At 42.7% G+C, this 27,686-nt stretch overlaps 1 protein-coding gene across 3 annotated transcripts; it reads left to right on the top strand.

Annotated features, from left to right (window-relative positions):
* On the top strand, positions 1-27,446 carry erlin2 (ER lipid raft associated 2). Of its 3 annotated transcripts, none has more exons than XM_021621940.2 (12): positions 1-153; positions 2,348-2,455; positions 2,806-2,887; positions 3,286-3,332; positions 3,467-3,528; positions 10,545-10,670; positions 11,337-11,410; positions 15,359-15,417; positions 18,659-18,750; positions 18,937-19,026; positions 25,645-25,724; positions 26,065-27,446. In XM_021621940.2, the coding sequence occupies exons 2-12, from the start codon at positions 2,349-2,351 to the stop codon at positions 26,236-26,238; spliced, it is 993 nt and encodes a 330-aa protein (XP_021477615.1). In that variant the 5' UTR covers positions 1-153; position 2,348; the 3' UTR covers positions 26,239-27,446. The 3 variants fall into 3 exon arrangements, with proteins under 3 accessions (XP_021477615.1, XP_021477614.1, XP_036792054.1); XM_021621939.2 differs by having other exon boundaries at positions 87-229; XM_036936159.1 differs by lacking the exon at positions 1-153 and adding an exon at positions 534-583.
* The last annotated feature ends 240 nt before the right edge of the window (positions 27,447-27,686 follow it).

Raw genomic sequence — 27,686 nt, 5'->3', positions numbered from 1 at the left:
CTCGTTGTCCCCCTCTGTTGGTCTTGTGGGATATTTCCTCGTTGAAGAACGTCCAACTGAAGACGTATGACGCAAAATGCGGAAGTGAGCCTGGTAGCAGGTGTTTGCTTATTTTTGTCGGTGGAGGAGGCATCTCGAGTGATAATACTACAGGTAATAGTACGGATTTCCAGAACACTTTTGTCAATGTGGTTTAACGTACCTATCAAGTATCTACAATGACAACAATGTGAGTGAAATATTGTGTCAGTGGATGTGACCGTTCCCGTGTTTGAAATCGAGCGTAGCCTAGGTTAACGTTAGCTAGCTAGGTAGCTAAAGTAGCTAGCATAGCTTGCTAAAAAGCCAAACGGTTGCTTGTTACGTAGTTGGCTTATTTAGTCTTCTCTTGCTGGAGAGGGGTGTATGAGTACGTCCAATACTGGGCGATTCATGGTTTGCTGTTAGTATTCTGTCAACTCAAAGCTAATCAACTTCTCCATGTTAGAAAGTGGAACCAAAGATACTGATCCTACACGTGCAACAAAAAGGTTCACGACCTCCTGGTATCAAAAGTCTGCTTCCTGTCATTGCTTGACTTGAGGTTTGTTTAGCGGTCTTATTTGGAGGTATTGTATAGCTAACTACACACTAAGTTAGGAAGTTTGAGCTGGCTGCAGTTAGGATTGTTATGAGGTAAGACAGCCGGGAGAAGTTTTTTATCACGCCTTGTCTTGGACAATCCTCTTATAACGCTACAAGGTCAGTCCTTGTTGATGTCTCAGCTAATCTTCTTCTTCCTGACAGAGGAGTTTAGCTTGACAACAATATGCCTGCCCTGTGCCTGGATATCACATATGTTGTTAATACCTGTGATTGATTCCGGCCTAATGTTATCTTATTTCGAAATACACTGAACAAAAATATAAACGCAACATGCAACAATTTCAAATAGTTACAGTTCATCTAAGGAATCAGTCAATTTAAATAAATGAATTCGGGCTTAATCTATGGATTTCACATGACTGGGAATACAGATATGCATCTGTTGGTCACAGATAGCTTCTTTTTTTTAAGTAGGGGAGTGGATCAGAAAACCAGTCAGTATCTGGTTTGACCATTTGCCTCATGCAGCGTGACACATCCCAGCATTTGCCTCATGCAGCGCGACAGATCTCCTTCGCATAGAGTTGATCGGGCTGTTGATTGTGGCCTATGGAATGTTGTCCCACTCCTCTTTAATGGCTGTGCGAAGTTCCTAGATATTGTCTGGAAGTAGAACATGCTGTCATACACATCAATCTAGAGTATCATCTACATGATCAATGGGTGACATGTCTGGTGAGTATGGCCATGAACTGGGACATTTTCAGTTTCCAGGAATTGTGTACAGATCCTTGCGACATGGGGCATTATCATGCTGAAACATGAGGTGATAGCGGTGGATGAGTGCCACCACAATGGGCCTCAGGATCTTGTCACGGTATCTCTGTGCATTCTAATTGCCATCAATAAAATGCATTTGTGTTCGTTGTCTTTAGCTTATGCTTGCCCATACCATAATCCCACCGCCACCATGGGGCACTCTGTTCACAATGTTGACCTTAGCAAACGTCTTGCCCACATGATGTCATACATAATGTCTGCTATTTGCCCAGTACAGTTGAAACTGGGATTTACAAGGCCGAACTGCAGTCAGGTCAAGATACTAGTGAGGAGGTCCAGCACGCAGCTGAGCTACCCTGAGACAGTTTGTGCAGAAATTCGTTGGTTGTGCAAACACACAGTTTCATCAGCTGTCCAAGTGGCTGGTCTCAGATGTTACTGCAGGTGAAGAAGCCGGATGTGGAGGTCATGGGCTGGCGTGAGACATCTGTGGCATTGTGTTGTGTGACACAACACATTTTAGGGTGGTATTTTATTGTCCACAGCACAAGGTGCACCTGTGTAATGATCATGCTGTTTAATCAGCTTGTTGATATCCCATACCTGTCATGTGGATGGATTATCTTGGCAAAGGAGAAATGTTCACTAACAGGTGCACAATATTTATGAGAAATAAGCTTTGTGCGTATGGAACATTTCTGGGTTCTTCTATATCACCTCATGAAATATGGGACTAACACTTGACATGGTGTGTTTATATTTTTGTTTAGTATAGAAGGCACTGGTTGATTCTATTCAACTGTTCTAGCTAATATCCAGAGCTTGCAAGGTAACTCTATTTGCTACAATTTGATTGTTATGAAAGCCTTATTCTAGCCTACTTGTTATATAGGCTAGGCTTATTTCATTAATCTGTCCCCTATGTCCAACATTGTGTATGTTGATCCTTTTGAAACTCATTGTTTGTCCTTCTTCTTCCCAGGATGGCACAGTTGGGTGCCATAGCCTCAATAATCTGTGCAATTGGAGGTGCAGCTCTCTTCTCTTCTGTGCACAAGATTGAGGAGGGACACACTGGAGTTTACTACAGGTCAGTTAGATATTAGGCTAGTCATTGTTTTGTCTACTGTGAGGCTTACTGTCTATTAATGCATTTTGGTTTCTGGGGGCATGCATCTGTTCAACTTGCAGTGCACTGCACACATACTTCATACCAGCGCTAAACTCAGATGATATCTGTAGTGTGATATAGAAAGAGGGCTAAGATTATTTTGTGTTGAACTTAAGATCAGTCCAGCAAATTCTCCAGTCTCCTCTCACATTTACAACTAACATTTGCAATTGTGGTTGCATACTACATCAGAACCATTTTGATTGACATTTGGCTTTGATGTGATTCTTTTCATTTCCTTGTGATGTGATCATGTGTGTGTTCCACAGAGGAGGAGCTCTCCTGACCACCACCAGTAGCCCTGGCTTCCACCTCATGATGCCCTTCATCACTCATTTCAAGTCTGTGCAGGTGAGACAACAGACCGTTCTCAGGAACAGGCCCTCGGCATGGCTGGTCTGACTGGGAGTGAGGGGTTTAGGTTCAAATGTAGTTGTACAAAGACTGAGGCTGGACTTCAATGTTTATGCTAAGTAGTGTCTTTGTGAGTTTGTTTACAAACATCGCCCCAAGCCCACACACTTTTTCGTGAAAGTGACAGTATACATGTGAGGGAAGTTTACATGTATGTTTTTATACTGTGCCCAAGACCAGTCTGTGAAGTTATTTGACCTTGGAAAAAGGAACTATGTAACTATCTAACTATTTACTGTGTAAATAATACAATGCAGGTTTTATTCAAATTGAGCCCTGTGGAAGTAATGGCTTTTTGAATGTTGAATACCTTCTCTTTATTTCTATCTTTGTAGACCACTCTACAGACAGATGAAGTGAAGAATGTACCGTGTGGAACAGGGTAGGGTTGTCTGTCTATCTCTTCCCAAAATAAACTTGATGGATGCAAAAAAAAATACCGGCTACTTTTATCTCCATTCTTGAGGATTTATTGCATGTATGCATTGTTACACATTCTGTTTTTATTTATTTCAGTGGTGGAGTGATGATTTACTTTGACCGGATAGAAGTGGTGAACTACCTCGTACCCTCAGCAGGTAAAGTCATTTGCCAATAAATCAAAAGGTGGAGCAGGTTTTTTTTTTTTTTAAATCAAATAAAACACATATTGTAGTTTTATTTCAATTTTACTATGTGCTCAAGTTTAATTTCTCTCAACACAACTCAAAACTGATCTTATTTTTATTTTTTATTGAACTAGGCAAGTCAGTTAAGAACAAATTCTTATTTACAATGACGGCCTACACCGGCCAAACCCTGATGATGCTGGGCCAATTGTGCACTGCCCTATGGGACTCCCAATCACGGCCGGTTGTGATATAGCTTGGATTCGAACCAGGGTATCTGTAGCGACGCCTCTTGCACTGAGATGCTGCGCCACTCGGGAGCCACTTGGGATCTTACTTGGGGCGGCAGGGTAGCCTAGTGGTTAGAGCGTTGGACTGGTAACCAGAAGGTTGCAAGTTCAAACCCCCGATCTGACAAGGTACAAATCTGTCATTCTCCCCCTGAACAGGAAGTTAACCCACTGTCCCTAGGCCGTCATTTAAAATAACAATTTGTTCTTAACTGACTTGCCTAGTTAAATAAAGGTAAAATAAATAAATACAACTTGTGGCATAGCATGTCTAATTTTCAAATCCCTCCTTAGTATATAGGCTGTACTATTTTAGAACATTGTAACCTATGTATTGTAACACAAACTTATGTATTGTATTCAGTCTTTAAGGCCCTGTGCAGTAAACTTGATTTTCCTCGGTTTTATATATATTTCCACACTGAGGTTGGAATAATACTGTAAAATTGTGAAAAGTATGATAATGCTCTTTTAGTGTCTGAGCTGTTTGAAAAGACCACCTGAAATGTCTGCCTGTTTTGGTGTGAGTTTTGGCCTGCCTAGTGACATCACCTGTCAGCAACGGTTTGGGTCTCCCAGTGAGTCCCTGTAACGTCAACGCAGGGAGTCAGGAAGCAGGTGCAGTTAGTGACTTTAATATTAACGAACATAGAACGATACAAAATGAGAAACGTCTGACAAGGAAACAAAAACAATACTGCCTGATAGCAAAATGAGGTGTGACTGATGATGAGACGCAGGTGTGCGTAAAGATGGGTTGCCAGGACCGGTGGTTAGCGAGCGCCGGAGATGGGGAACTGTCACGTCTACTCCCGCTCAACTTCGCCGGTCTACTTACCACCACCACACTTCCCAGTCCACCAGGTACTGGAGCCGACCCCCACGACGTTGTTAGTCCAGGAGTGATCTGACGGCATAGACGGGGCTCCCCTCAATGTCCAAGGGAGACCGAGGGGTGTCGTGGGGGATGTCATCAGCCAGGGGACCAGGAGCCTGAGGAGGGAAACATGAAAAGATGGTGAGATCCGGTAGTTATATGGGAGTAGTAATCTTAAGTTACCTCATCTTAAGTTACCCCCTTGAACAGCCCCACAAACTGGGGACTCCACGTGCCAGACGTGATCACCAGGATGGAACACGGGAGCCTCACTGTGGTGGCGATCCGCTTCTCCATGAAGGCCTTAATACACATGATGTGAATTGGGGGCCATGATCGGAGACGATATCCTCCAGAAGGCCATAGTGCCGGAAGACCTGCTGGAACAGTGCCTCAGCGACCTGGAGAGCGGTAGGGAGACCAGAGAGAGGGATAAAACGGCATGATTTGAAGAATCTGTACACAACCACCAAAATGGGAGTGAAACCATCAGCGGAGGGGAGATCAGTGACAAAATCTATGGACAGATGAGACCAGGGATGCTGAGGCACAGGAGAGGGAAGGAACTTTCCTGCTGGAGTGTGTTGGGAATATTTAGATTGAGTACATACTGAACATGAGTTGACATAGTATGCAACATCCTGGGCCAAAGTGAGTCACCAGTATTTCTCAGAAAGGGATTGAGTGGTGCGGGTGATACCTGGGTGTCCAGCGGCGAGGGATGTGTGTGCCCAGGTCAGCAACCAATCTCTGACCCCTGTGGGGACTTAGATACGCTCCGGAGAGCAGGTGGCAGGAGTGGGTACCCTCTCCAGAGCCTGGCGGATGTCCACATCTACTTCCCAAAACACGCATCCAACGATACGGGAGGACCGATTGATGGGCTGGCGTACACTCACAGAGCCCTCCACAGATGTGGAACCACAGGGTGCAGGAAAGCAGGGCTCTGACATCTTGGTCCCCCGGCAGTAATCCTCCTCTCTGACCAGGAGATGGTGGAATTATAGAGTTGGAGCCACAGGAGGCCAAGTATGACTTTGAGCGGAGGTGATGAGGAAGGAAAGGCTTTCCTGGTGCTTGGTTCCCACAGTGAGGGTGAGTGGAGCTGTGACGTGCGTAACAGTGCTGGATCCCAATGGTTGCATTTCCAACGCTTGGACCGCAAATGGAGAGAAGAGCAAGTATTAGGTGATGTGCAGGGAGGAGGCAAGGGCCTGGTCAATAAAATTCCCTGCGGCACCGGAATCCACTAGAGCTGTAGAAACAATAGATGAGACAGCCAGCTAGTGAAATGGATACTAAAAAAGGTTTGGTGGAAAGTGATGTTGATGATGATGGAGTACTCGCGCCTAACCCAGGAGACAGATGATCACGGGCCGTCCTTCTGCTCTCGTGGATTCCATGTTTGAACGTACCGGACACCGTTGAAGCTGGTGCCCCTCCTGGCCGCAATGGGGATAGAGCCCTAACTGTCTCCGACGGCGTCGCTCAGATGCGGGGAGGTGTGTGGCCCCTACCTCCATGGTTTCAGGCTCTTGACAGTCAACAAAGGAGGGAGAGAGGCGATTGGGGTGCCAACGCTCCCGAAGAAGGTTATCCAGACGGATGGCCATCGAGATGAGTGTGTCCAAGGTTAGAGAACCTAGGCCTATCTATCGGCATTCGATAACACAATTTTTACATAAATGCAGATAGCTTCTATTTTTGTGTCCGTTTTACAATCACAGTAAGGTCCTTAATTGTTACCAGAAATGATTTGATTTTGAGATAAAACTCTTCATTGGACATTTGAACTGTTTTAGTAAAATAAAACAACTCTTTAGTGAATCACTTTTTCTGTTAGTGAAACAGGGCTTTGCCGTATACCGTATTTTACTATATACCGGTATTGATGCACGGACCAGTTTGGGTTTTTACTTTACCTTCTATAACGGTATTTGAATGTTTGGCTTGTTAAATGTGATAAGCTGTGTGTAAAGTCCATTTCTATAGTTTACTCCGCTACATGAGTCATCGCTCTCTCTCCACGCCGCTTTCCACACAGACTTAGTCCCACCCGGTCACTCAAGGAGTGCATTTATTGTTGCTTGTCCACGAGACACTTTCGTTCAGTCTGCATGGTCAATGCAGCACATGCACATGTTGTTTCCAAATTTGATCTTAATATAAATCCACAAGCGTTTTATAATTACAATATTAGTTTGTTTCTTACATCTGCAAACAGCTAGTTTGTATTTTCTTAGCAAGTTAAGCTAAATCGTGTTAGCCACTAATGCTAATCGCTAGTTAGCTGGCTAGCAAAGCAGAGCAAACGTAGCTAGCTAATACAGCTAGCTAATACAGCCTGATACAGCCTGATACCAGTACTGGTAGAGGCTTAAATCAGCATGTTGTTTGTGCAACAGTATCTTCTAAATGAAAGAGGAGTAGGCTGGATATGTTGGATACATGAATAAAGATTTATGGTAGTCAAAGGGTCCCCTAGGAAACACGGAACATCACATTGTTTCCTACCCTGACACAATAACTCGTCCATGGCATTTTCATTCATTGTCATGTCAAACAACACTGAATTCATAGAAAATAAATAATAGTGGGCACTAACTATATAATTATAATAAAAGTTATATTACCATGATTCCAAAAGTTCACCCAAGTGTTTTGATCTAAATCGCAATTGCAACATTTGGTTAAAAATAAGGCCTCGTATTTTTGCCCATATTGTGGCAGTGTGGAAATGATCTCAAATGAGTGCAGGAAATTATTTTAGGTTGATTTGAACAGTATGAAACAATCAGAATGGATGATGTCTTCCAGGTGTTGAGATTGCCTGCAATGACAACAAGCTCAGTCCAATGATGCTGTGACACACCGCCCCAGACCATGACGGACCCTCCACCTTCAAATCGTTCCCGCTCCAGAGTACAGACCTCGGTGTAACGTTCATTCCTTCGACGATAAACGCGAATCCGACCATCACCCCTGGTGAGAGAGATCCGTGACTAGTCAGTGAAGAGCATTTTTTGCCAGTCCTGTCTGGTCCAGCGATGGTGGGTTTGTGCCCATAGGCAACGTTGTTGACGGTAATGTCTGGTGAGGACCTGCCATTCAACAGGCCTACAAGCCCTCAATCCAGCCTCTCTCAGCCTATTGCAGACAGTCTGAGCACTGATGGAGGGATTGTGCATTCCTGGTGTAACTCGGGCAGTTGTTGTTGCCATCCTGTACCTGTCACGCAGGTGTGATGTACCGATCCTGTGCAGGTGTTGTTGCACGTGGTCTACCACTGTAGCGCTGTCTTAGGCGTCTCACAGTACGGACATTGCAATGTATTTCCCTGGCCACATCTGCAGTCCTCATGCCTCCTTGCAGCATGCCCAAGGCATGTTCACGCAGATGAGCAGGGAAGACCCTGGGCATCTTTATTTTGGTGTTTTTCAGAGTAAGTAGAAAGGCCTCTTTAGTGTCCTAAGTTTTCAGAACTGTGACCTTAATTGCCTACCGTTTGTAAGCTGTTTGTGTCTTAACCTCTCTGGGATCGTTCGGGACGTGAGCGTCTCACCTCGCCAACAGCCAGTGAAATTGCAGGGCGCCAAATTCAAACAACAGGAATCTCATAATTAAAATTCCTCAAACATACAAGTATTATACAACATTTTAAAGATAAACTTCTTGTTAATCCAGCCGCTGTGTCCGATTTCAAAAAGGCACACCATGCGATTATGTTAGGTCAGCGCCTAGCCACAGAAAACCATACAGCCATTTTCCAACCAAGGAGAGGTGTCACAAAAGTCAGAAATAGCATTAAAATTAATCACTTACCTTTGATCTTCATCTGATGGCACTCCCAGGTCTCCATGTTAGACAATAAATGTTTGTTTTGTTCGATAAAGTTAATCTTTATGTCCAAAAACCTCCTTTTTGTTCACGTGTTTAGTCCAGTAATCCATATGCACAAAGCGTGGGCACAAAGTCCAGACGAAAAGTTTAAAAAAAGTTCCATTAAAGCTTGCAGAAACATGTCAAACAATGTTTCTAATCAATCTTTAGGGTGTTTTTATCATACATTTTCGATAATGTTTCAACCGGACAATACTGTTTTCATTAGAAAGGAAAGGGAACGAACCTCAGCGAGACTAAACTAAAGGCTTTCAGCCTGAGCTCTTATTCTCTCCCCTTTCACAATACAAGCCTGAAACAACTTCTAAAGACTGTTGACATCTACTGGAAGCCTTAGGAAGTGCAATTTGACACCATAGACACAGGATATTGGATAGGCAATCATTTTTCTTTTTAAAACTACAAACCTCAGATTTCCCACTTCCTGGTTGGATTTTTCTCAGGTTTTTGCCTGCCATATGAATTATGTTATACTCACAGACATTATTTTAATCTTATATGCATATCCTAGCTTCTGGGCCTGAGTAACAGGCAATTTACTCTGGGCACGCTTTTCATCCAAACTTCCCAATGCTGCCCCCTATCGCAATGAAGTTAATGACCGTTCCACAGATGCATGTTCATTAATTGTTTATGGTTCATTGAACAAGCATGGGAAACAGTGTTTAAACCCTTTACAATGAAGGTCTGTGAAGTTATTTGGATTTTTACGAATTATCTTTGAATGACAGGGTCCTGAAAAAAGGACGTTTCTTTTTTTTGCTGAGTTTGTGTTGCCACCCTAGGGTCACGCACTACTCAAAGAAAATGTAGAACTTTAATTAATCAAAAACATCAAATACCGTCATGCGGTATGAGTCTTGGTGGTTCCAAACTTCTTCCATTTAAGAATGATGGAGGCCACTGTGTTCTTAGGGACCTTCAATGCTGCAGAAATGTTTTGTACCCTTCCCCAGATCTGTACTTTGACACAATCCTGTCTCAGAGCTCTACTGACATCCTCAAGGCTTGGTTTTTTTTTCACTGACATGCACTGTCAACTTTGGGACCTGGATTCTTTGGGCCATGGAAACGTTGCTGAATTGGTATCAAGAGACGTAACGCAACAGGAACCTGTTGTCCGGTGTTGGTGATCACATGCCCACTGGAGCCGCTTCTTCTTGTTTTTAGCTGATGGGGTGGAACCCAGCATGGTCGTCTCCCACAATAGCCCATCCATGACAAGGACTGACAAGTTGTGCATTCCGAGATGCCGTTCTGCACACCACTGTTGCACTGCACCATTATTTGCCCGTTTGTGGGTCTGCCTGTTAGCTTACACAATTCTTGCCATTCTCCGGCTGGATGTTTTTTGTTTGTCGCGCCATTCTCGGTAAACCGTAGACACTGTTGTGCGTGAAAAGCCCAGGATGCTGGACGTTTCTGAGATACTGAAACCGGCGAGCCTGGCACCGGCGATAATACAATGCTCAAGTCACTTGGGTCACTAGTTTTGCCCATTCTAACTTTCAGTCAAACAGTAACGGAATGCCTATATGCCTGTTGGTCTGCTTTATACAGCAAGTCACGGCCACGTGACTCACTGTCTGTAGGAGAATACTATTTTCGTGAAGTGGGTTGTGTACCTAATAAATATTAGCCAGAAATAAAGGATGTCCCTCAACACTGTTTGAAATGAGATGAAAGGGGATACTGGTTGATTACTTTTTTTCAAATCCAATGTATTTTCCACGTTGATTCCACGTCACAAAACGTTGACAAATTATGTTGAAACAGCGTTTATTCAAACACTGTGTACCCAGTGGGTTATTTACGGTAGCCACTATTACTTACTTAATGTAGCCACACTTCTTTCTCTGTCTGTATGTGTATGATATAATGAGGAACTTCACAGCAACTCTTTGTTCTCTCCTCTACAGTGTATGATATAGTGAAGAACTTCACAGCGGATTACGACAAGGCCCTAATATTCAATAAGGTTCACCATGAGCTCAACCAGTTCTGCAGTGTCCATTCTCTTCAGGAGGTCTACATCGGCTTGTTCGGTAAGTGTAAACTATAGACAGTTCTAGAATATTCATTAAAAGGGTTTAAAGGGTGTTTCTCAATATGCATACTACCATGCTCCAAGTGCATTCTCCGAGGACATTCTGTTGAGTTACTTGTGAGGACGAGGTTGTGGAGAACGCATAAAACATTTAATTTGAGAAGCACTCACACTCCCCCTACTGTATTACCTCACGCTGCATCTCCCCAATGTTATCCAAGGTAGATGTAAATTCTTTGTGGGTAGCTAGCTAACAATTCTTCGTGGGTCGCTAGCTAGCTATCCAGTTAGCCCTATTGACTTACCCATTCACTGAACCTTCCTTCTTCTAGACAGGACAATGGCAATAGTGACAAAACAAGATATGCACAAAGCAAACGTTTTACTTCATAATTATCAGCTAGATATGTGAATCTGAATAATGTCACTAACTAGATAGTATAACAGTCAAAAATGATCTAAAACCAATGTTATCCAAGGCAGCTGTCAATTCTTCATGGGTAGCTAGGTAACAATTCTTCCTGGCTATCAGGCTAGCTAACAGTAGTAGCTAGCCAGTTAGCTCTATTATGGGCTTACAACGTACACATGCTATAGTGGGTATCACAAATGGCAGCCTCTGTCTCCATGGTATATCCTCTAACCCTGTTGTGTGTGTCCTCAGACCAGATAGATGAGAACCTGAAGCTGACCTTACAAGAAGATCTGACCAGCATGGCTCCTGGACTGATCATACAGGTACTGAAACTGACTGGGAGGGAGAGACATGGGAGGCGGGAGGGAGAGACATGGTAGGCGGGAGGGAGAGACATGGGAGGCGGGAGGGAGAGACATGGGAGGCGGGAGAAACAATTCTTAGGGAATTCTTGCATACCAGTATAAATATTGCTAATTAATCCATGTTTATTTAAATATATTTATAGTGCCTTCAGAAAGTATTCACCACCTTGACTTTTTCCAAATTTTGTTGTGTTACAAGGTGTGATTAAAATATATTTCATTGTAATTTTTTGTTAACAATCTACACACAATACACTATCAAAAATTCTAACATTTGTAAAATATAAATTCTTCAAGCTCTGTTAAGTAAATTGCTGATCATTGCTAGACAGCCATTTTCAAGTCTTGCCATAAATTCTCAAGCTGATTTTAAGTCAAAACAGTAACTAGGCCACTCAAGAACATTCAACATGGTCTTGGTAAGCAAGTCCAGTGTATATTTGGCCTAGTAATTTAGGTTATTGTCCAGCTGAAAGGTGAATTTGTCTCCCAGTGGCGGTTGGAAAGCAGACTGAACCAGGTTTTCCTCTAGGATTTTACCTGTGCTTAGCTCTATTCTGTTTCTTTTTACCTTTAAAAAAACACCCGTGTCCCTGCCGATGACAAGCAAAACCATAGCATGATGCAGCCACCACCATAGTTGAAAATACGAAGCGGGTACTCAGTGATGTGTTGTGTTGGATTTACCCCAACATACCGCTTTGTGTTCAAGACATAATGTTCATTTCTTTGCCACATTTTTTGAAGGTTTACTTTAGTGCCTTATTGCAAACAGGATGCATGTTCTGTAATATTTTTATTCCGTACAGGCTTCCATCTTTTCACTCTGTCATTAAGGTTAGTATTGTGGAATAACTACAATGTTGTTGATCCATCCTCAGTTTTCTCCTATCACAGCCATTAAACTCTAACTGTTTTAAAGTAACCATTGGCCTCATTGTGAAATCCCTGAGCGGATTCCTTCCTCTCCGGCAACTGAGTTAGGAAGGACGCCTGTGTCTTTGAAGTGACTGTATTGATACACCATCCAAAGTGTAATTAATAACTTCACCATGCTTAAAGGGATATTCAATGTCTGTTTTTATTTTTATTTTTACCCATCTACCAATAGATGCCCTTCTTTGCAAGGCATTGGAAAATCTCCCTGTTCTTTGTAGTTGAATTCACTGCTCGACTGAGGCCACACAACATTTTATCTAAAATTTAGCCATGCCAAAAATCTAATATTGTGATGATGAATGTCAGGTGATGAGTGGGCTGCAAAAAGCTCCTGTATGGACTGTAAAGCAGTGTTTTTTTCTGGATCAAAAAGGGGCTTAGGTGGTGGGTGTACCCTGCGAGGCAGGGTCGGCCCACTGGCACAGCTTAATTTCAGAAAAGTCTAGAGGCCCACATTTTGGCGGTGTAGAGAAAGGTTTACATTTTCAAGCCACTTTTGTGCAATTCTTCAAATTTCTCCATGCAGCTGGGAAACATTTTTGCAGTTTTATAGCAAATTTTGTGCAATCCTGCACATTTTGCCATGCATCTGAGAGAAAATTGTTGTTGTGTCTTAGGCATCGTTAAAAGTGAAGACTGTTATTTTATCAAATCAATTCTCTGTAATTATTATTTGTGATTAAACTAATCATGTAAATGTAATTAACTAGGAAGTCGGGGCACCAAAGAAAATCTTCATAAAGTTATAATTTTCCGAATATAACTCTTCAGATATTTTAATATCTGATCAATTAGTCTTCTATTAATTAATTATTCTTTACTTCACGTTAGTCTCATTCCAAACGTCGTAAATTGTTGGTTATCTGCACGAACCCAGCCTTTACTATGAATCATTCATACATCAATTGGCATGATCATTTATTTAGTAACTAACTAAATAATCACAGAAATGCATAAACAAACAGATATATTACTAACAAATGATAGGGAAGATTCCTTAGTGGGCTAAGCCGATATGACGGCTTGGTGGATAAAGCAAAGTGGGTGTGGACTGAGAGAGAGCGGGAAAGACAAAAGGATCACTACACACAGTTGATAACTATATCAATTGAAATGCTAATCCTTTGCACATGAACACTCGCTCATTCGGGAATAATTGCAATCAATATATATTTACGCCTATGTGTCGTGATCTCCTCTGTTGAAATCCGGTCTGTCTGCTGTAAAGTTCATCCGAGTCTCTTTCTCTTTCCCTGAAGATCAAAGTATTTCGTGGTTAGAATGGATACTTCAGAGTACCATTTAGAAATGTTCTCATAGAATAGATGTTTCGGCGGATGTCGGTATTCGCATCCTAGGTTTACATAATTTCTAGCTGCAGACTAGTAATTAGTATCTAAGATTTGCTCTTATTCTGTAGGGATCGATAGTCTCAGAGATTAACCATTTCCAGCCGTGTAGCCAATGCTCCACGGGGTATGGTTAGGAATTCAATAACTATTCGCAATCACAGTTTACGCTGTGGGTTTGCTTAGTCTTGGTACTCAAACCTGTGCCATCTCAGGTTGCACCGAGGTATGCGTGGTCTGAAGATGATTTCCTCTGGAGGGGGTTTTATTCGGAACAATGGGAAAGGGCTGTTCCATGATGCCAGATCATGTCTGTGCTCACGTGGCGGGCCAATGACTTAGATAAACATTAAATGGAATACAATTCTCTCCCATTAAATGTTTAACATCACATCATTTCACAAATAGTTTCATCTTTACTCATTCATTTTATACAAGAATTCGATGCAAATCTAACTGAGGAACCTGTATAAACAGAGTTAGGGTAATGTGGCTATATTGTTTTTCATGAGGGCACAAACATGAAATAAAACGGACAGTGTCGTAGCTGGCTTCTCCACCGACCGTTTAAACAATATCCAAAATATGGATATTGTTCAGTTCTCAAATTCTGTGATGTAGTAGAAGTTCTACTGTGAAACCCTCTCTCTCCATACTGCGTGGCCAGAAGGAGAGCGTCTCCGCCAGGAATTTACAACCTGAGATAACAGAACCTGGGTGTAGGAGAAAGTGAGAGAGGGGTAAAGCCACGATCTATACCTAGAAAGGGCCACGTCATTACTTTTAGAGAAAGTTTCCTGCAATTCTATGCATTTTGCAATGGCTTATTTGCTCAAACACAATAACAAAATATATTCTTCTAAATTCATTGTTTTGGGAATTTTCAATTCTCCCTGACTGTCTCATTTTCATTTTGGTAATTTTTTGTTGTCAAAGAGTAATTTAAACGTTAAGAAAAATGTTACATTTGTCACATCCATAGTTGCAATTTCTGGACTGGAGAACCATGGGAAAATACAGAAAGGAGAGCGAGATTCTGGCAGACGCGGAGAGAAATAATCATTTCCTTCCCCAACTCTGCTCATTCCTGTAAACCATTTGATTTTAGTGTTTTCTCTCTATTCTTGTTAGAGCTAAGATGCTTTGTCTTTTCTCTCTATTCTTGTTAGAGCTGAGATGTTTTCAGTCTTTTCTCTATTCCTGTAGAGCTGAGATGTTTGTTTTTGTTGCTCATTTGAGTCTCAAGCTAAAAAGTAAAAATAAGGGTTAATGTCCCACTGGGTAAAAAAACACTCAGCTGGTTCTTCCCATAAATCCTCTAGAATAAACTACAATAACTAATAACACTACAGTACAGTTCACTTTAGAGGGAGTTTGGGGAGGAGGATTGTGTTCGTTTTTACAAGGCTGTCTCCCAAATGGCACCCTATGTATTCCCTTGACTAGATCCTTAAGGGGCCCGGTCAAAGGTAGTGCACTACAATGGCAATATAGTGCCAATTGGAACTTAGCCTAGATGATCATCTGGTAATGATAATTCATCTTATTACCACAGTAAAAGAATAATCTCAAGTCTCCCCTCTTTTTCATACTTGTGGTTTGGCAATCGTTACCACAGGCGGTCCGGGTCACGAAGCCCAACATCCCTGAGAGCATTCGCAGGAACTATGAGATGATGTGAGTAGAAAATTTGGCTGTAGAACACTGAAACTTTCCATGTTCCCTGAACCCCCAATCCCCTGCTGTGTGTTCTTTATATGGGTCGTTCTACAGAAGCGGTATAAATTGGGGGTTGGAAAGAAAGTCATATTTGTATCATATTTCTCCCAAACTTTCAGCACACATGTCTTCCAACATATGTCTGGTAGACATACACTCAGCGGCCAGTTTATTATGTACACCCATCTAGTACCGGATCGGACCCCCCCCCTTTGCCTCCAGAACCGCGTTAATTTTTCGGGGAATGGATTCTACAAGTTTGAAACGTTCCACAGGGGTGTTGGTACATGCTGACGCGATGGCATCACACAGTTGCTTCAGATTTGACGGCGGTACACCACTGCCATCAGCCTGTACCGTTGACACCATGCAGGATGGGTCCATGGGCGGCCATCTGCATGCAACATGAGACGGAATTCGTCGGACCTGGCAATGTTTTTCCACTCCTCAATTGTCCAGTGTAGGTGATTGCGTGCCCACTGGAGACTTCTTCTTGATAAGAGTGGAACCCGGTGTGGGCGTCTGCTGCAATAGCCGATCCGTGACAAGGATCGACGAGTTGTGTGTTCCGAGATGCCGTTCTGCACACCACTGTTGTACTGTGCCTTTATTTGTGTGTTTGTGGCCCGTGTATATACTACTCACACACTGTTTGTATTGCATATTTAAATATTTACCTGAATTCCCAACCTTAAATTGTATTTGCATACAAATTTTAAAACACCTTTTTTTTTTACCTGATTTTCAAAACCTTTAAATTGAATTTAGAGAAATAGATACTATTTTTCTCTGGAAAATGTTCAATGTTGATTGTATGAATCTAAAACTTGTTGATAGATGTTTAAATTTTCACTTTACCAATCTTTATTTTGGCAAAATAACAGGCGTTTCGGTGTCGTGTCAATCAAACTCATTTTGGTATAGACATTATCATTGAGCGCTTCCACCATTTTTAAAAGTAGTCAACCGGGTGGGGATTCCTATGGGTTGAGGCAATGTTCCCTATAAGCTGTGTGCAGCTCCCCTCGGACTGCCACTCAGAAGAAATATGAGCCCTGAAGGACAAGTGGATAAATAGGTTAATGTCAAGCCCTGCATGTTTTTTTTCTCCCCAAAGTCTCATGGAATGTAGGCATTTAACACCACACATTGGCTGCTACTTTAGGCTGAATGACGAAGGCCTTGAGGCCGATACGTAAAGCTTATTAAAGATCAGTGATACTATCAAGAGCAGTGTGCAGGTTCCTTCACGTTTTTATCATCTTATCCAACTGTTACCATGCACCTGCAAAAAAGGTAGCTCAGATGTGCGAGTGCCTTATGAATTTTGAGCTGTTAAAATGTTATGGGATGCATTTTTTTCCATTGTTTTTGATGGTAGGCCACTCTGGTAGGCATATATTATGATCAAATAGCCACAGTTACCTACTTGGCTACTGTTAAAACCAACTTAAAGTGGGTACAGCCTCAGTGTTCACAGTAAATGTTGGAAGTTGCACAGAATTTTCACAATGTTCAAGTTTGCGCTCAGCAGACCTGAAATTTGATCAGTGGCAATTTATTTTGAGGTAACATTGGTTGGGAGTGATCAGCCAATGACCAGAGAACATTGTCTTCAAATTTGGTTGACTATGGTTTGTAAACCAGACTAAAATAATATCCAGGAGCCAAGACCAATATTTATACCAGGACATGGGTCCCAAGATCCAGACCCAGTGAGTTGACAATGACAAGTTAATAAAGACAGAATTTTGGGGTCTCAAGTGGTCCCTTCAGTTGTGAGAAACTCAAGTAAAGTACAGTAGGGTACATTAGAATAGGGTGCGGTAGAGCACAGTACAGTAGTGAACAGTACAGTATAGCACATTATAGACATCTATGTTTTGGACAAATATACGTTAATGTTTGGGCTCTTGAAGAGCTGGAGGAACTTTGCTGGCTGTGCATGTCAATACTCTCCAGTTTTTCCTGGAGTGAGCACTTGTCCACTACCCACATGGTGGTCCTCTACACAATTCTGTGCTTCCATCTTTGTGGCAACAGTTTGGGGAAGCTCTTTTCCTGTTTCAGTATGCCAATGCCCCCGTGCACAAAGCGAGATTCATACAGAAATGGTTTGTCGAGATCGGTGTGGAAGAACTTGACTGGCCTGCACAGAGCCCTGATCTCAGCCCCATCGAACACCTTTGGGATGAATTGGAACGCCGACTGAGAGCTAGGCCTTATCGCCCAACATTAGTGCCCAACCTCACTAATGCTCTTGTGTCTGAATGGAAGCAAGTCCCCGCAGCAATGTTCCAACATCTAGCAGAAAGCCTTCCCAGAAGAGTGGAGACTGTTATAGCAGCAAAGTGGGACCAACTCCATATTAATGCCCATGATTTTGGAATGAGATGTTCGAGGAGCAGGTGTCCACATACTTTTGGTCATGTAATGTATTTGTAGGGTGGTAGCTTAAGGCACATTCTACAATCTTTTAGCGTGTGTTTTGGTAGTGATATCAAAAGTGGGGCAGCATTTTTCAGAGAAAGATGTTTTAAACTACCAATTTAGATCAGTATTTTTCAGTGTAATAACAGAACTCAGTATGTTCTATTGAAATAATAGTGTTAAGAACATTATACAAATCATTTATTGCTAAAGTTTAGTAGTCATGGTTTGGGACAGCCACCTTTCAATTGAAATAGATGTATGAACAATACCTTTGTACTATATTAATTTAACAATATGTTTGTTATTGCCTTGCATTAGAACATATCCATTTTATAGTTTTTGGGGGGGACAGCAATTTACACCACTTCTGTAGAATCACCCATATATGTTCTCCCCGGACCTAGGCTGTGTCACAAATTGCACCATATTCCCTAAATAGTGCACTACTTTTGACCAGTGCACTACATAGGGAATAGGGATGCAGACCCAAAGTAAGTGGATCTGTCTCTGCTGGTTCATGTCTCTGTCTGCTCTCCACTTACATCTGGAAGACTTTAGTGAGGGACTGTTGATGCTGTTTATTCATGGTGGTGAGTTAACATGTTGTTGCACAAAAGTCACCATACTTATCACTAAAGAAGGTTAGGATATTTCCTAGGATTGGATATTCTAGGAAATTATAGAACCACTGCATGTTGTGGGACTGGAGAAAGATGTTAACCAGCTGTTGGCACGCGCTGTAATCTCTGTTTGTGTGTGGGTTTAGGGAGGCCGAGAAGACAAAGCTGCTGATTTCTGCTCAGACTCAGAAGGTAGTGGAGAAGGAGGCGGAGACAGAGCGAAAGAGGGCTGTGATTGGTGAGTCATGGGTGACACTAACGCACTATAACCTTATATTTACACTGACAAAATATTAAACTGACATTTACAATAACACTGACATTTTATAAACAAATTATCATTTTTAACAGGGATTCAGACAGTTTTCTCGCTAAAATCCCAGAATATAAGGTTAATTTCCTGTCTCCATGTGCTGCTCTACAGAGGCAGAGAAGGTGGCTCAAGTGGCGGAAATCAAGTTTAGCCAGAAAGTCATGGAGAAAGAAACAGAGAAAACAATCTCTGAAATTGAAGGTGTGTATATCTGGCAAAATTATAGTACCTGTATATTTATCATTAGGCCACAGGCCAGTGAAATAGTGTGCTTATACAACGGGGGTTTTAGGATGCTCTACATTTTTGTCCTTGGCTCTGGCTCTGAGTCATGATGGTAGAAAAAGCAGTTACCCGAGGACTGACTGACTGAGTGTGGAAGCTCAGAGCTTAGGTGAAATACATTTAAACAGGGTTTCTTATACTATGGGTCGGGACCCAAAGTGGGACCTGGGCATGTAAAAGGTGGGTCGTGAGTTAGGAGAATACATCTATAATTACACAATGTTTCTTTTTTTTTTCTTTTTTATTGCACCTTTATTTAAACAGGTAGGCTAGTTGAGAACAAGTTCTCATTTACAACCGAGACCTGTCCTAGATAAAGCAAAGCAGTTCGACACATGGAATAAACAAACATATACAGTCAATAATACAGTAGAAAAAGTCTATATACAGTGTGTGCAAATGAGGTAGGATAAGGGGGGTGAGGCAATAAATAGGCCATGGTGACGAAGTAATTACAATATAGCAATGAAACACTGGAATGGTAGATGTGCAGAAGATGAATGTGCAAGTAGAGATACTGGGGTACAAAGTAGCAAGATAAATAAATAAATACAGTATGGGGATGAGGTAGTTTGATGGGCTATTTACAGGTGCAGTGATCTGTGAGCTGCTCTGACAGCTGGTGCTTAAAGCTAGTGAGGGAGATATGAGTCTCCAGCTTCAGTCATTTTTGCAGTTCATTCCAGTCATTGGCAGCAGAGAACTGGAAGGAAAGGCGGCCAAAGGAAGAACTGGCTATGGGGGTGACCAGTGAGATATACCTGCTGGAGTGTGTGCTACGGGTGGGTGCTGCTATGGTGACCAGTGAGCAGAGATAAGGCGGGGCTTTACCTAGCAGAGACAACCTGAGATGACCTAGGGCCAGTAGGTTTGGCGACGAGTTTGAAGCGTGTGCCAGAAGGAGTCTGGAAGGAGAGTTTACAGTTTAACCAGACACCTCGGTATTTGTAGTTGTCCACATATTCTAAGTCAGAACCGTCCAGAGTAGTGATGCTGGACGTGCGGGCAGCGATCGGTTGAAGAGCATGCATTTAGTTTTACTTGCATTTAAGAGCAGTTGGAGGCCACGGAAGGAGAGTTGTATGGTTGTAACAAATTCGACAGATAATTTTAGAAAGAGAGGGTCCAGATTGTCTAGCCTGGCTGATTTGTAGGGGTCCAGATTTTGCAGCTCTTTCAGAACATCCAGCTATCTGGATTTGGGTGAAGGAGACATGGGGGAGGCTTGGGCGAGTTGCTGTGGAGGGTGCAGGGCTGTTGATTGGGTAGGTGTAGCCAGGTGGAAAGCATGGCCAGCCGTAGAAAAATGCTTATTCTCAATTATAGTGAATTTATCGGTGGTGACAGTGTTTCCTAGCCTCAGTGCAGTGGGCAGCTGGGAGGAGGTGCTTTTATTCTCCATGGACTTTACAATGTCACAGAACTTTTTTGAGTTTGTGCTACAGGATGCAAATTTCTGCTTAAAAAAGCTAGCCTTAGCTTTCCTAACTGCCTGTGTATATTGGTTCCTAACTTCCCTGAAAAGTTGCATATCACGGGGGCAATTCGATGCTAATGCAGAACGCCGCAGGATGTTTTTGTGCTGTTCAAGGGCAGTCAGGTCTGGAGAGAACCAAAGGCTATATCTGTTCCTGGTTCAACATTTTTTGAATGGGGCATGCTTATTTAAGATGGTGAGGACGGCACTTTTAAAGAATAACCAGGCATCCTCTACTGACAGGGTGAGGTCAATATCCTTCCAGGATACCCGGGCCAGGTCGATTAGAAAGGCCTGCTCGCTGAAGTGTTTTAGGGAGCGTTTGACAGTGATGAGTGGTGGTCGTTTGACCGCAGACCCATTACAGATGCAGGAAATGAGGCAGTGATCTCTGAGATCTTGGTTGAAAACAGCAGAGGTGTCTTTGGAGGGCAAGTGAGGGTGCCCGTGTTTCAGAATTTGGGGTTGTACCTGGTGGGTTCATTTATCATTTGTGTGAGATTGAGGGCATCAATCTTAGATTGTAGGATGGCTAGAGTGTTAACTTCTTTGGGTTGGGGGCGGTATTTTGACGTCCGGATGAAAAGCATGCCCAAAGTAAACTGCCTGCTACTCAGGCCCAGAAGCTAGGATATGCATATACAGTGGGGCAAAAAAGTATTTAGTCAGCCACCAATTGTGCAAGTTCTCCCACTTAAAAAGATGAGAGGCCTGTAATTTTCATCATAGGTACACTTCAACTATGACAGACAAAATGAGAAAAGAAAATACAGAACATCACATTGTAGGATTTTTAATGAATTTATTTGCAAATAATGGTGGAAAATAAGTATTTGGTCACCTACAAACAAGCAAGATTTCTGGCTCTCACAGACCTGTAACTTCTTCTTTAAGAGGCTCCTCTGTCCTCCACTCGTTACCTGTATTAATGGCACCTGTTTGAACTTGTTATCAGTATAAAAGACACCTGTCCACAACCTCAAACAGTCGCACTCCAAACTCCACTATGGCCAAGACCAAAGAGCTGTCAAAGGACACCAGAAACAAAATTGTAGACCTGCACCAGGCTGGGAAGACTGAATCTGCAATAGGTAAGCAGCTTGGTTTGAAGAAATCAACTGTTGGAGCAATTATTAGGAAATGGAAGACATACAAGACAACTGATAATCTCCCTCGATCTGGGGCTCCACGCAAGATCTCACCCCGTGGGGTCAAAATGATCACAAGAACGGTGAGCAAAAATCCCAGAACCACACAGGGGGACCTAGTGAATGACCTGCAGAGAGCTGGGACCAAAGTAACAAAGCCTACCATCAGTAACACACTACGCCGCCAGGGACTCAAATCCTGCAGTGCCAGACGTGTCCCCTTGCTTAAGCCAGTACATGTCCAGGCCCGTCTGAAGTTTGCTGGAGAGCATTTGGATGATCCAGAAGAAGATTGGGAGAATGTCATATGGTCAGATCAAACCAAAATATAACTTTTTGGTAAAACTCAACTCGTCGTGTTTTACCAAAATATAACTTTTTGGTAAAACTCAACTCGTGTTTGGAGGACAAAGAATGCTGAGTTTCATCCAAAGAACACCATACCTACTGTGAAGCATGGGGGTGGAAACATCATTCTTTGGGGCTGTTTTTCTGCAAAGGGACCAGGACGACTGATCTGTGTAAAGGAAAGAATGAATGGGGGCCATGTATCGTAAGATTTTGAGTGAAAACCTCCTTCCATCAGCAAGGGCATTGAAGATGAAACGTGGCTGGGTCTTTCAGCATGACAATGATCCCAATCACACCGCTCGGGCAACGGAGTGGCTTCATAAGAAGCATTTCAAGGTTCTGGAGTGGCCTAGCCAGTCTCCAGAACTCAACCCCATAGAAAATCTTTGGAGGGAGTTGAAAGTCCATGTTGCCCAGCAACAGCCCCAAAACATCACTGCTCTAGAGGAGATCTGCATGGAGGAATGGGCCAAAATACCAGCAACAGTGTGTGAAAACCTTGTGAAGACTTACAGAAAATGTTTGACCTCTGTCATTGCCAACAAAGGGTATATAACAAAGTATTGAGATTAAACTTTTGTTATTGACCAAATACGTAATTCCCACCATAATTTGCAAATAAATTCATTAAAAATCCTACAATGTGATTTTCTGGATTTTTTTTCCTCATTTTGTCTGTCATAGTTGAAGTGTACCGATGATGAAAATTACAGGCCTCATCTTTTTAAGTGGGAGAACTTGCACAATTGGTGGCTGACTAAATACTTTTTTGCCCCACTGTAATTGGTAGATTTGGATAGAAAACACTCTATAAAGTTTCTGTGAGTATAACAGAACTGAAATGGCAGGTGAAGCCCCGAGGACAAACCACCCCCTACCACTGATTTTGTGCCCGATTGCAGTTCCTAGCGCTTCCACTAGATGTCAACAGTCTAGAGTTTCAGGCTGGTTTTTGGAAAAATGAGGGAGAAGTAGTTTTTCTAAGGGCTCCCATTTTGGCTGTAGTGCTTCCATGCGCATGGCCGAGAGAGCGCGTTCTTTTTGTTTATCTCCGGTAAAGAAAATAACGATTCTCCATCTTAAATTTGATTGTTTATTTGCATATTAGGGTACCTAAGGATGGACTATTAACATTGATTGACTTGTTTGGATAAGTTTATTGGTAATGTTTGGGATTCATTTTGTATGCATTTTGACCGATGGAAACCGAGTGGATTATTGACAGAAGAGCTCCATCTTTATATCCATCGTTTTTATGGATATAAAGAAAAAATTTATCAAACAAAAGGACCATTTTTAATGTAACTGAGACCTTTTGGAGTGCCAACAGAACAAGATTTTCAATGTTAAGGCATATATTATATCGCTATTTCTGACTTTCGTGTCTCAACTCCCTGGTTGAAAATGATTTGTTATGCATTTGTGTGTTGGACGCTGTCCTCAGATAATCGCATGGTTTGCTTTCGCCGTAAAGCCTTTTTGAAATCTGACATCTTGGCTGGATTAACAACAAGTTAAGCTTTATTTTGATTTATTGCACTTGTGATTTCATGAAAGTTAGGTCACTTAGCAGCACGAGCTCTGAAGATAGATGGGGGGGCAATCAATTCACATATGGTGTCCAGGGCACAGTTGGGGGCAGAGGGTGGTCTATATCAAGCGGCAACGGTGAGAGATTTGTTTCTGGAAATGTGGATTTTTAAAAGTAGAAGCTCAAATTGTTTGGGCACAAATCTCGATAGCCTGTGGAGTTCTGTCTTACTCTCTCTGCAGTAGATTGCAACACCGCCCCCTTTGGCAGTTCTATCTTGTCGGGAAATATTACAGTTAGGGATGGAAATTTCAGGGGTTTTGGTGGTCTTCCTAAACCAGGATTCAGACACGGCTAGGACATCCGGGTTGGCAGAGTGTGCTAAAGCAGTGAATAAAGCAAACTTAGAGAGGAGGCTTCTAATGTTAACATGCATGAAACCACGGCTTTTACGGTTACAGAAGTCAACAAATCAGAGCACCTGGGGAGTAGGAGTGGAACTAGTCACTGCAGGGCCTGGATTAACCTCTACATCACCAGAGGAACAGAGGAGGAGTAGGATAAGGGTACGGCTAAGGGCTATCAGAACTGGCCGTCTAGTACGTTCGGAACAGAGAGCAGGTTTCTGGGCGCGATAGTATAGATTCAAGGCATAATGTACAGATAAAGATATATGGTAGGATGTGAGTACATTGGAGGTAAACCTAGGCATTGAGTAATGATGAGAGAGATATTGTCTCTAGAGACATTTAAACCAGGTGATGTCACCGCATATGTGGGAGGTGGAACTAAATGGTTGGTTAAGGCATATTGAGCAGGGCTAGAGGCTCTACAGTGAAATAAGACAGTAATCACTAACCAGGACAGTAATGGACAAGGCATGTTAATATTAGGGAGAGGCATGCGTAGCCGAGTGAGCATAGGGGTCCAGTGAGTGGTTGGGCTGACTGGAGACACGGCGATTCAGACAGCTAGCAGGCCGGGGCTAGCAGAAGGACCCTAGAGGGACGTCGCGACGGAGGAAAGTCTGTTTTAACCTCCTCGTGCGGTAACGTTGATAGACCAGTCGTGATGGATTAGTAGGGTTCCGAGTTACAGAGGGGTCCAAGTCCAATTGGCAAAATAAGTATAGTGGCCCAAGAAATTGGCCTATGGATCTATTCAGCTAACAGTCCAATATGCTCTAGACAGCTAGCGGGCCGTGGCTAGCAGATAGGCATTCAGGGGATGTCGTGACGTAGGGGCAGTTGAGTACTTCCTCGAGCAGGTTACATCGGTAGTCCAGTCGTGAAGGATTGGCGGGGTTCCGTGCCCCGTACCGGCAGTGGAAGGGGTCCGGGTATTGTAGCCCAGGAGTGGCTGATGGGCCTCTTCAGCTAGCCGGGAGAATGGGCCTAGCATGGGATAGCTCCAGGCTAATTGGTGCTTGGTTCGGGACAGACGTTAGACAGGAATTGTCACTCGGATTGCAGCTGATCTAGGTGAAAAGGTTCAGAGCTTGCGGTAGGAATCCGGGGTTATGGAGAGAAAATTTGTCCGGTTTGAGTCGCGTTGTACAAACTGGCGAGAGTTTTCCGAGCTAAAGGTTAGCTGATGACCGCTAGTGAGCTGGCTAGTTTATGTTGGGGGATTCACACCACATTGTGGGTTGCAGGAGAGTATTTTGAGTTGAGGTTTAGAAAAATATAAAAAAGGAATGCGAAGAAAAATATATATACATGGGACACGACAAGACGAAGGACAAAGACGTCTGACTCTGCTACGCCATCTTGGAATGAGGACAATTTGGGTCATGGGAGGACGGTCAATTGCTCATTGGGTCTCGAGCTGAAAAAGTTGAAGAACCCCTGATTGAGACATATTCCTGCTCCCTCCTGTCTCCTCAGACACAGTTTCCATTTTAACTAGTGTTGGCATTTCCCAAAGCCCAAGGGATTCTTCTTTTCTACATTTGTTTTCTACACTTTATAGCCCTGCTAATGCTGATGCCTCCTCTTTGTCTCTGACCTCTAACCCCTGGGTTGCAGACAGGGCTTTCCTGGCCAAGATGAGAGCCAGGGCCGATGCAGAGTTCTACACAGCACAAAGAGCCGCTGAGGCCAATAAGGTGAGAGGAGACGGACGGTTCCCCTTGGCCCTAACCCTTCCATGTTTGCAGATCTGAAGGGTCTACATAATTCCACTATATTGCTTCCTCCATGCAGATCTACAAATATCCGAGGGTTAGAGCCAAGGGAAGGTAGAAGGGAGTGAATTGGGAGCAGCTGGAACAGTCAGAGAGAACACACTGCCCCTCAGGCTACAATCTAACATCACACTACAGCCAGGAATCCATCAATGCCCTGTCTCGCCCCTCTTTCTCTCACTCCACCCCCTCTTCCTCTCTCTCCCCCTCTCCTCTCTCTTTCTCCTCATCTTTCCTTTTCCTATCTCTCTCTGCCTCCCAGTTGAAGCTGACGCCAGAGTACCTGCAGCTGATGAAGTTCCAGGCCATAGCAGCTAACAGTAAGATCTACTTTGGCAGTGAGATCCCCCAGATGTTTGTTGACTCTGGGCCAGGCACATCTAAGGCCTCAGCTGCCATGGACGTCCTAGCTGAACAGATCCTGGACCTGGACTGATGGAGAGGAGAGACCCATTCTAGGGCTGGAGCTGGGCCAAGGCCAGGCACAAGGTGTGGTGGCAGAGGAGCCTTGGGTTTTTGTTTGGTTTTTATGAATCCCAAATGGCACCTTATTCCCTATATAGTGTACTACTATAGTGCACTACTATCCATAGGCCTCCTGTCAAAAGTAGTGCACTATATAGGGAATAGGTTGCCATTTGGGATGCAAACCTGGACCAGGAGGCTTTATTAGCTCTACAACAGACTATCCTGAGAAGACCGTAGGCGAAACAAAGAGATATTGAATGTAACAGCGTAATGTGGTTTGTTTCTGTTGGCTGAATTATCACTTTTTGTTTTTGTGTTGTATTGTTTTTCTAATTTCCTCTTGCACCAGGGACATTTAAACATTAACTGAACTTATGCAAGTGTGTGATGTATGTTTTTTTTCCATTGTTACTTCATTTGGTAGCGCTTTCTTGTATTTTCTAATGATGGTTGTCTTTTATGTGTTGCATAGCTCATAATAAGTAAGAGATGTGTACAGAGAGACAGTGATTCATGTGTGTGATTCATTATTTTATAACTAAAATGTTGGGATTACCTTGTTTCTTTATACAGACCTCTCTCCCATAAGAATTGTCTTGCTATCTTTACTATCTTGCCAGGGTCTTATCACAACAACAGATGTAACAGATCTTGACTGAACACATAATTGTGCATTTTTTCTCTCATGTACATTATCTCTTGTATAGAGTTGTCACAGTGTGATTTCTTCACAGAAAAACAAACAAAAGCTAATTACTTTATTGGAAGGATTTGGTAATGGATTCAATGGTATAATGATCTCAATGGGGTTGTAAATGAAAGATGCAGCATCAGCTTTTTTAACTCTGCATTTCACTCACTGGTACCCTCAGTGTTGGAGACAAAGCTCATTTGGGGTTAATCATTTGTATGTTTTTCACCAGTGCTTAACTAAACTTGTTTGTGAGGCATTTGATTCTTGTACTGTGTATCTATAAAACTGTTCTCTTAATGTAACTCTGGTTTGCTCTGCGTTAGCCGTGCGAGTGACTACCTGTATAAACTGTTTTAGACTCGCTCAGGTTGACTTGACTGATTACTTGAAGGGAACTGTTTTTGCACTCTCACTGATATTAAATTGTGAATGAGCAATCCATAATTTTGTCATTTATACAATAAAATTAGTTTTCCTTTGTAGAGTGATGTTTCTGTGGGTGTTTTCATTGACTTTTTCTTACATTGCCCTTTCACATCTGTCAAGGAAGAAAGACAAACATGTTGAATCTTGATTGGATTCGGCTACATACCACTGCCTATTGAAAGGCTAGTTCAGATGTGCTCATGTTATGTAAATTGTGATGATAGATTCACAGCCATTCAGACTATTGCACAAAGTTACGGACTGTTTCTGAAGTTATGAAGATGAGAAGTTACCCA

Source organism: Oncorhynchus mykiss, chromosome 11, assembly GCF_013265735.2.
Source record: "Oncorhynchus mykiss isolate Arlee chromosome 11, USDA_OmykA_1.1, whole genome shotgun sequence".
Taxonomy (NCBI): domain Eukaryota; kingdom Metazoa; phylum Chordata; class Actinopteri; order Salmoniformes; family Salmonidae; genus Oncorhynchus; species Oncorhynchus mykiss.
Note: the sequence above shows the minus strand (reverse complement) of the source record. Positions and strands in the feature narration are given on the sequence as shown.

Excerpts from the sequence above, each read along its gene's own strand:
- erlin2 (XM_021621939.2), top strand. Across the intron at positions 18,751-18,936 it reads GCGAAAGAGGGCTGTGATTG|AGGCAGAGAAGGTGGCTCAA; the intron begins GTGAGTCATGGG and ends GCTGCTCTACAG. Across the intron at positions 25,725-26,064 it reads GAGCCGCTGAGGCCAATAAG|TTGAAGCTGACGCCAGAGTA; the intron begins GTGAGAGGAGAC and ends TCTGCCTCCCAG.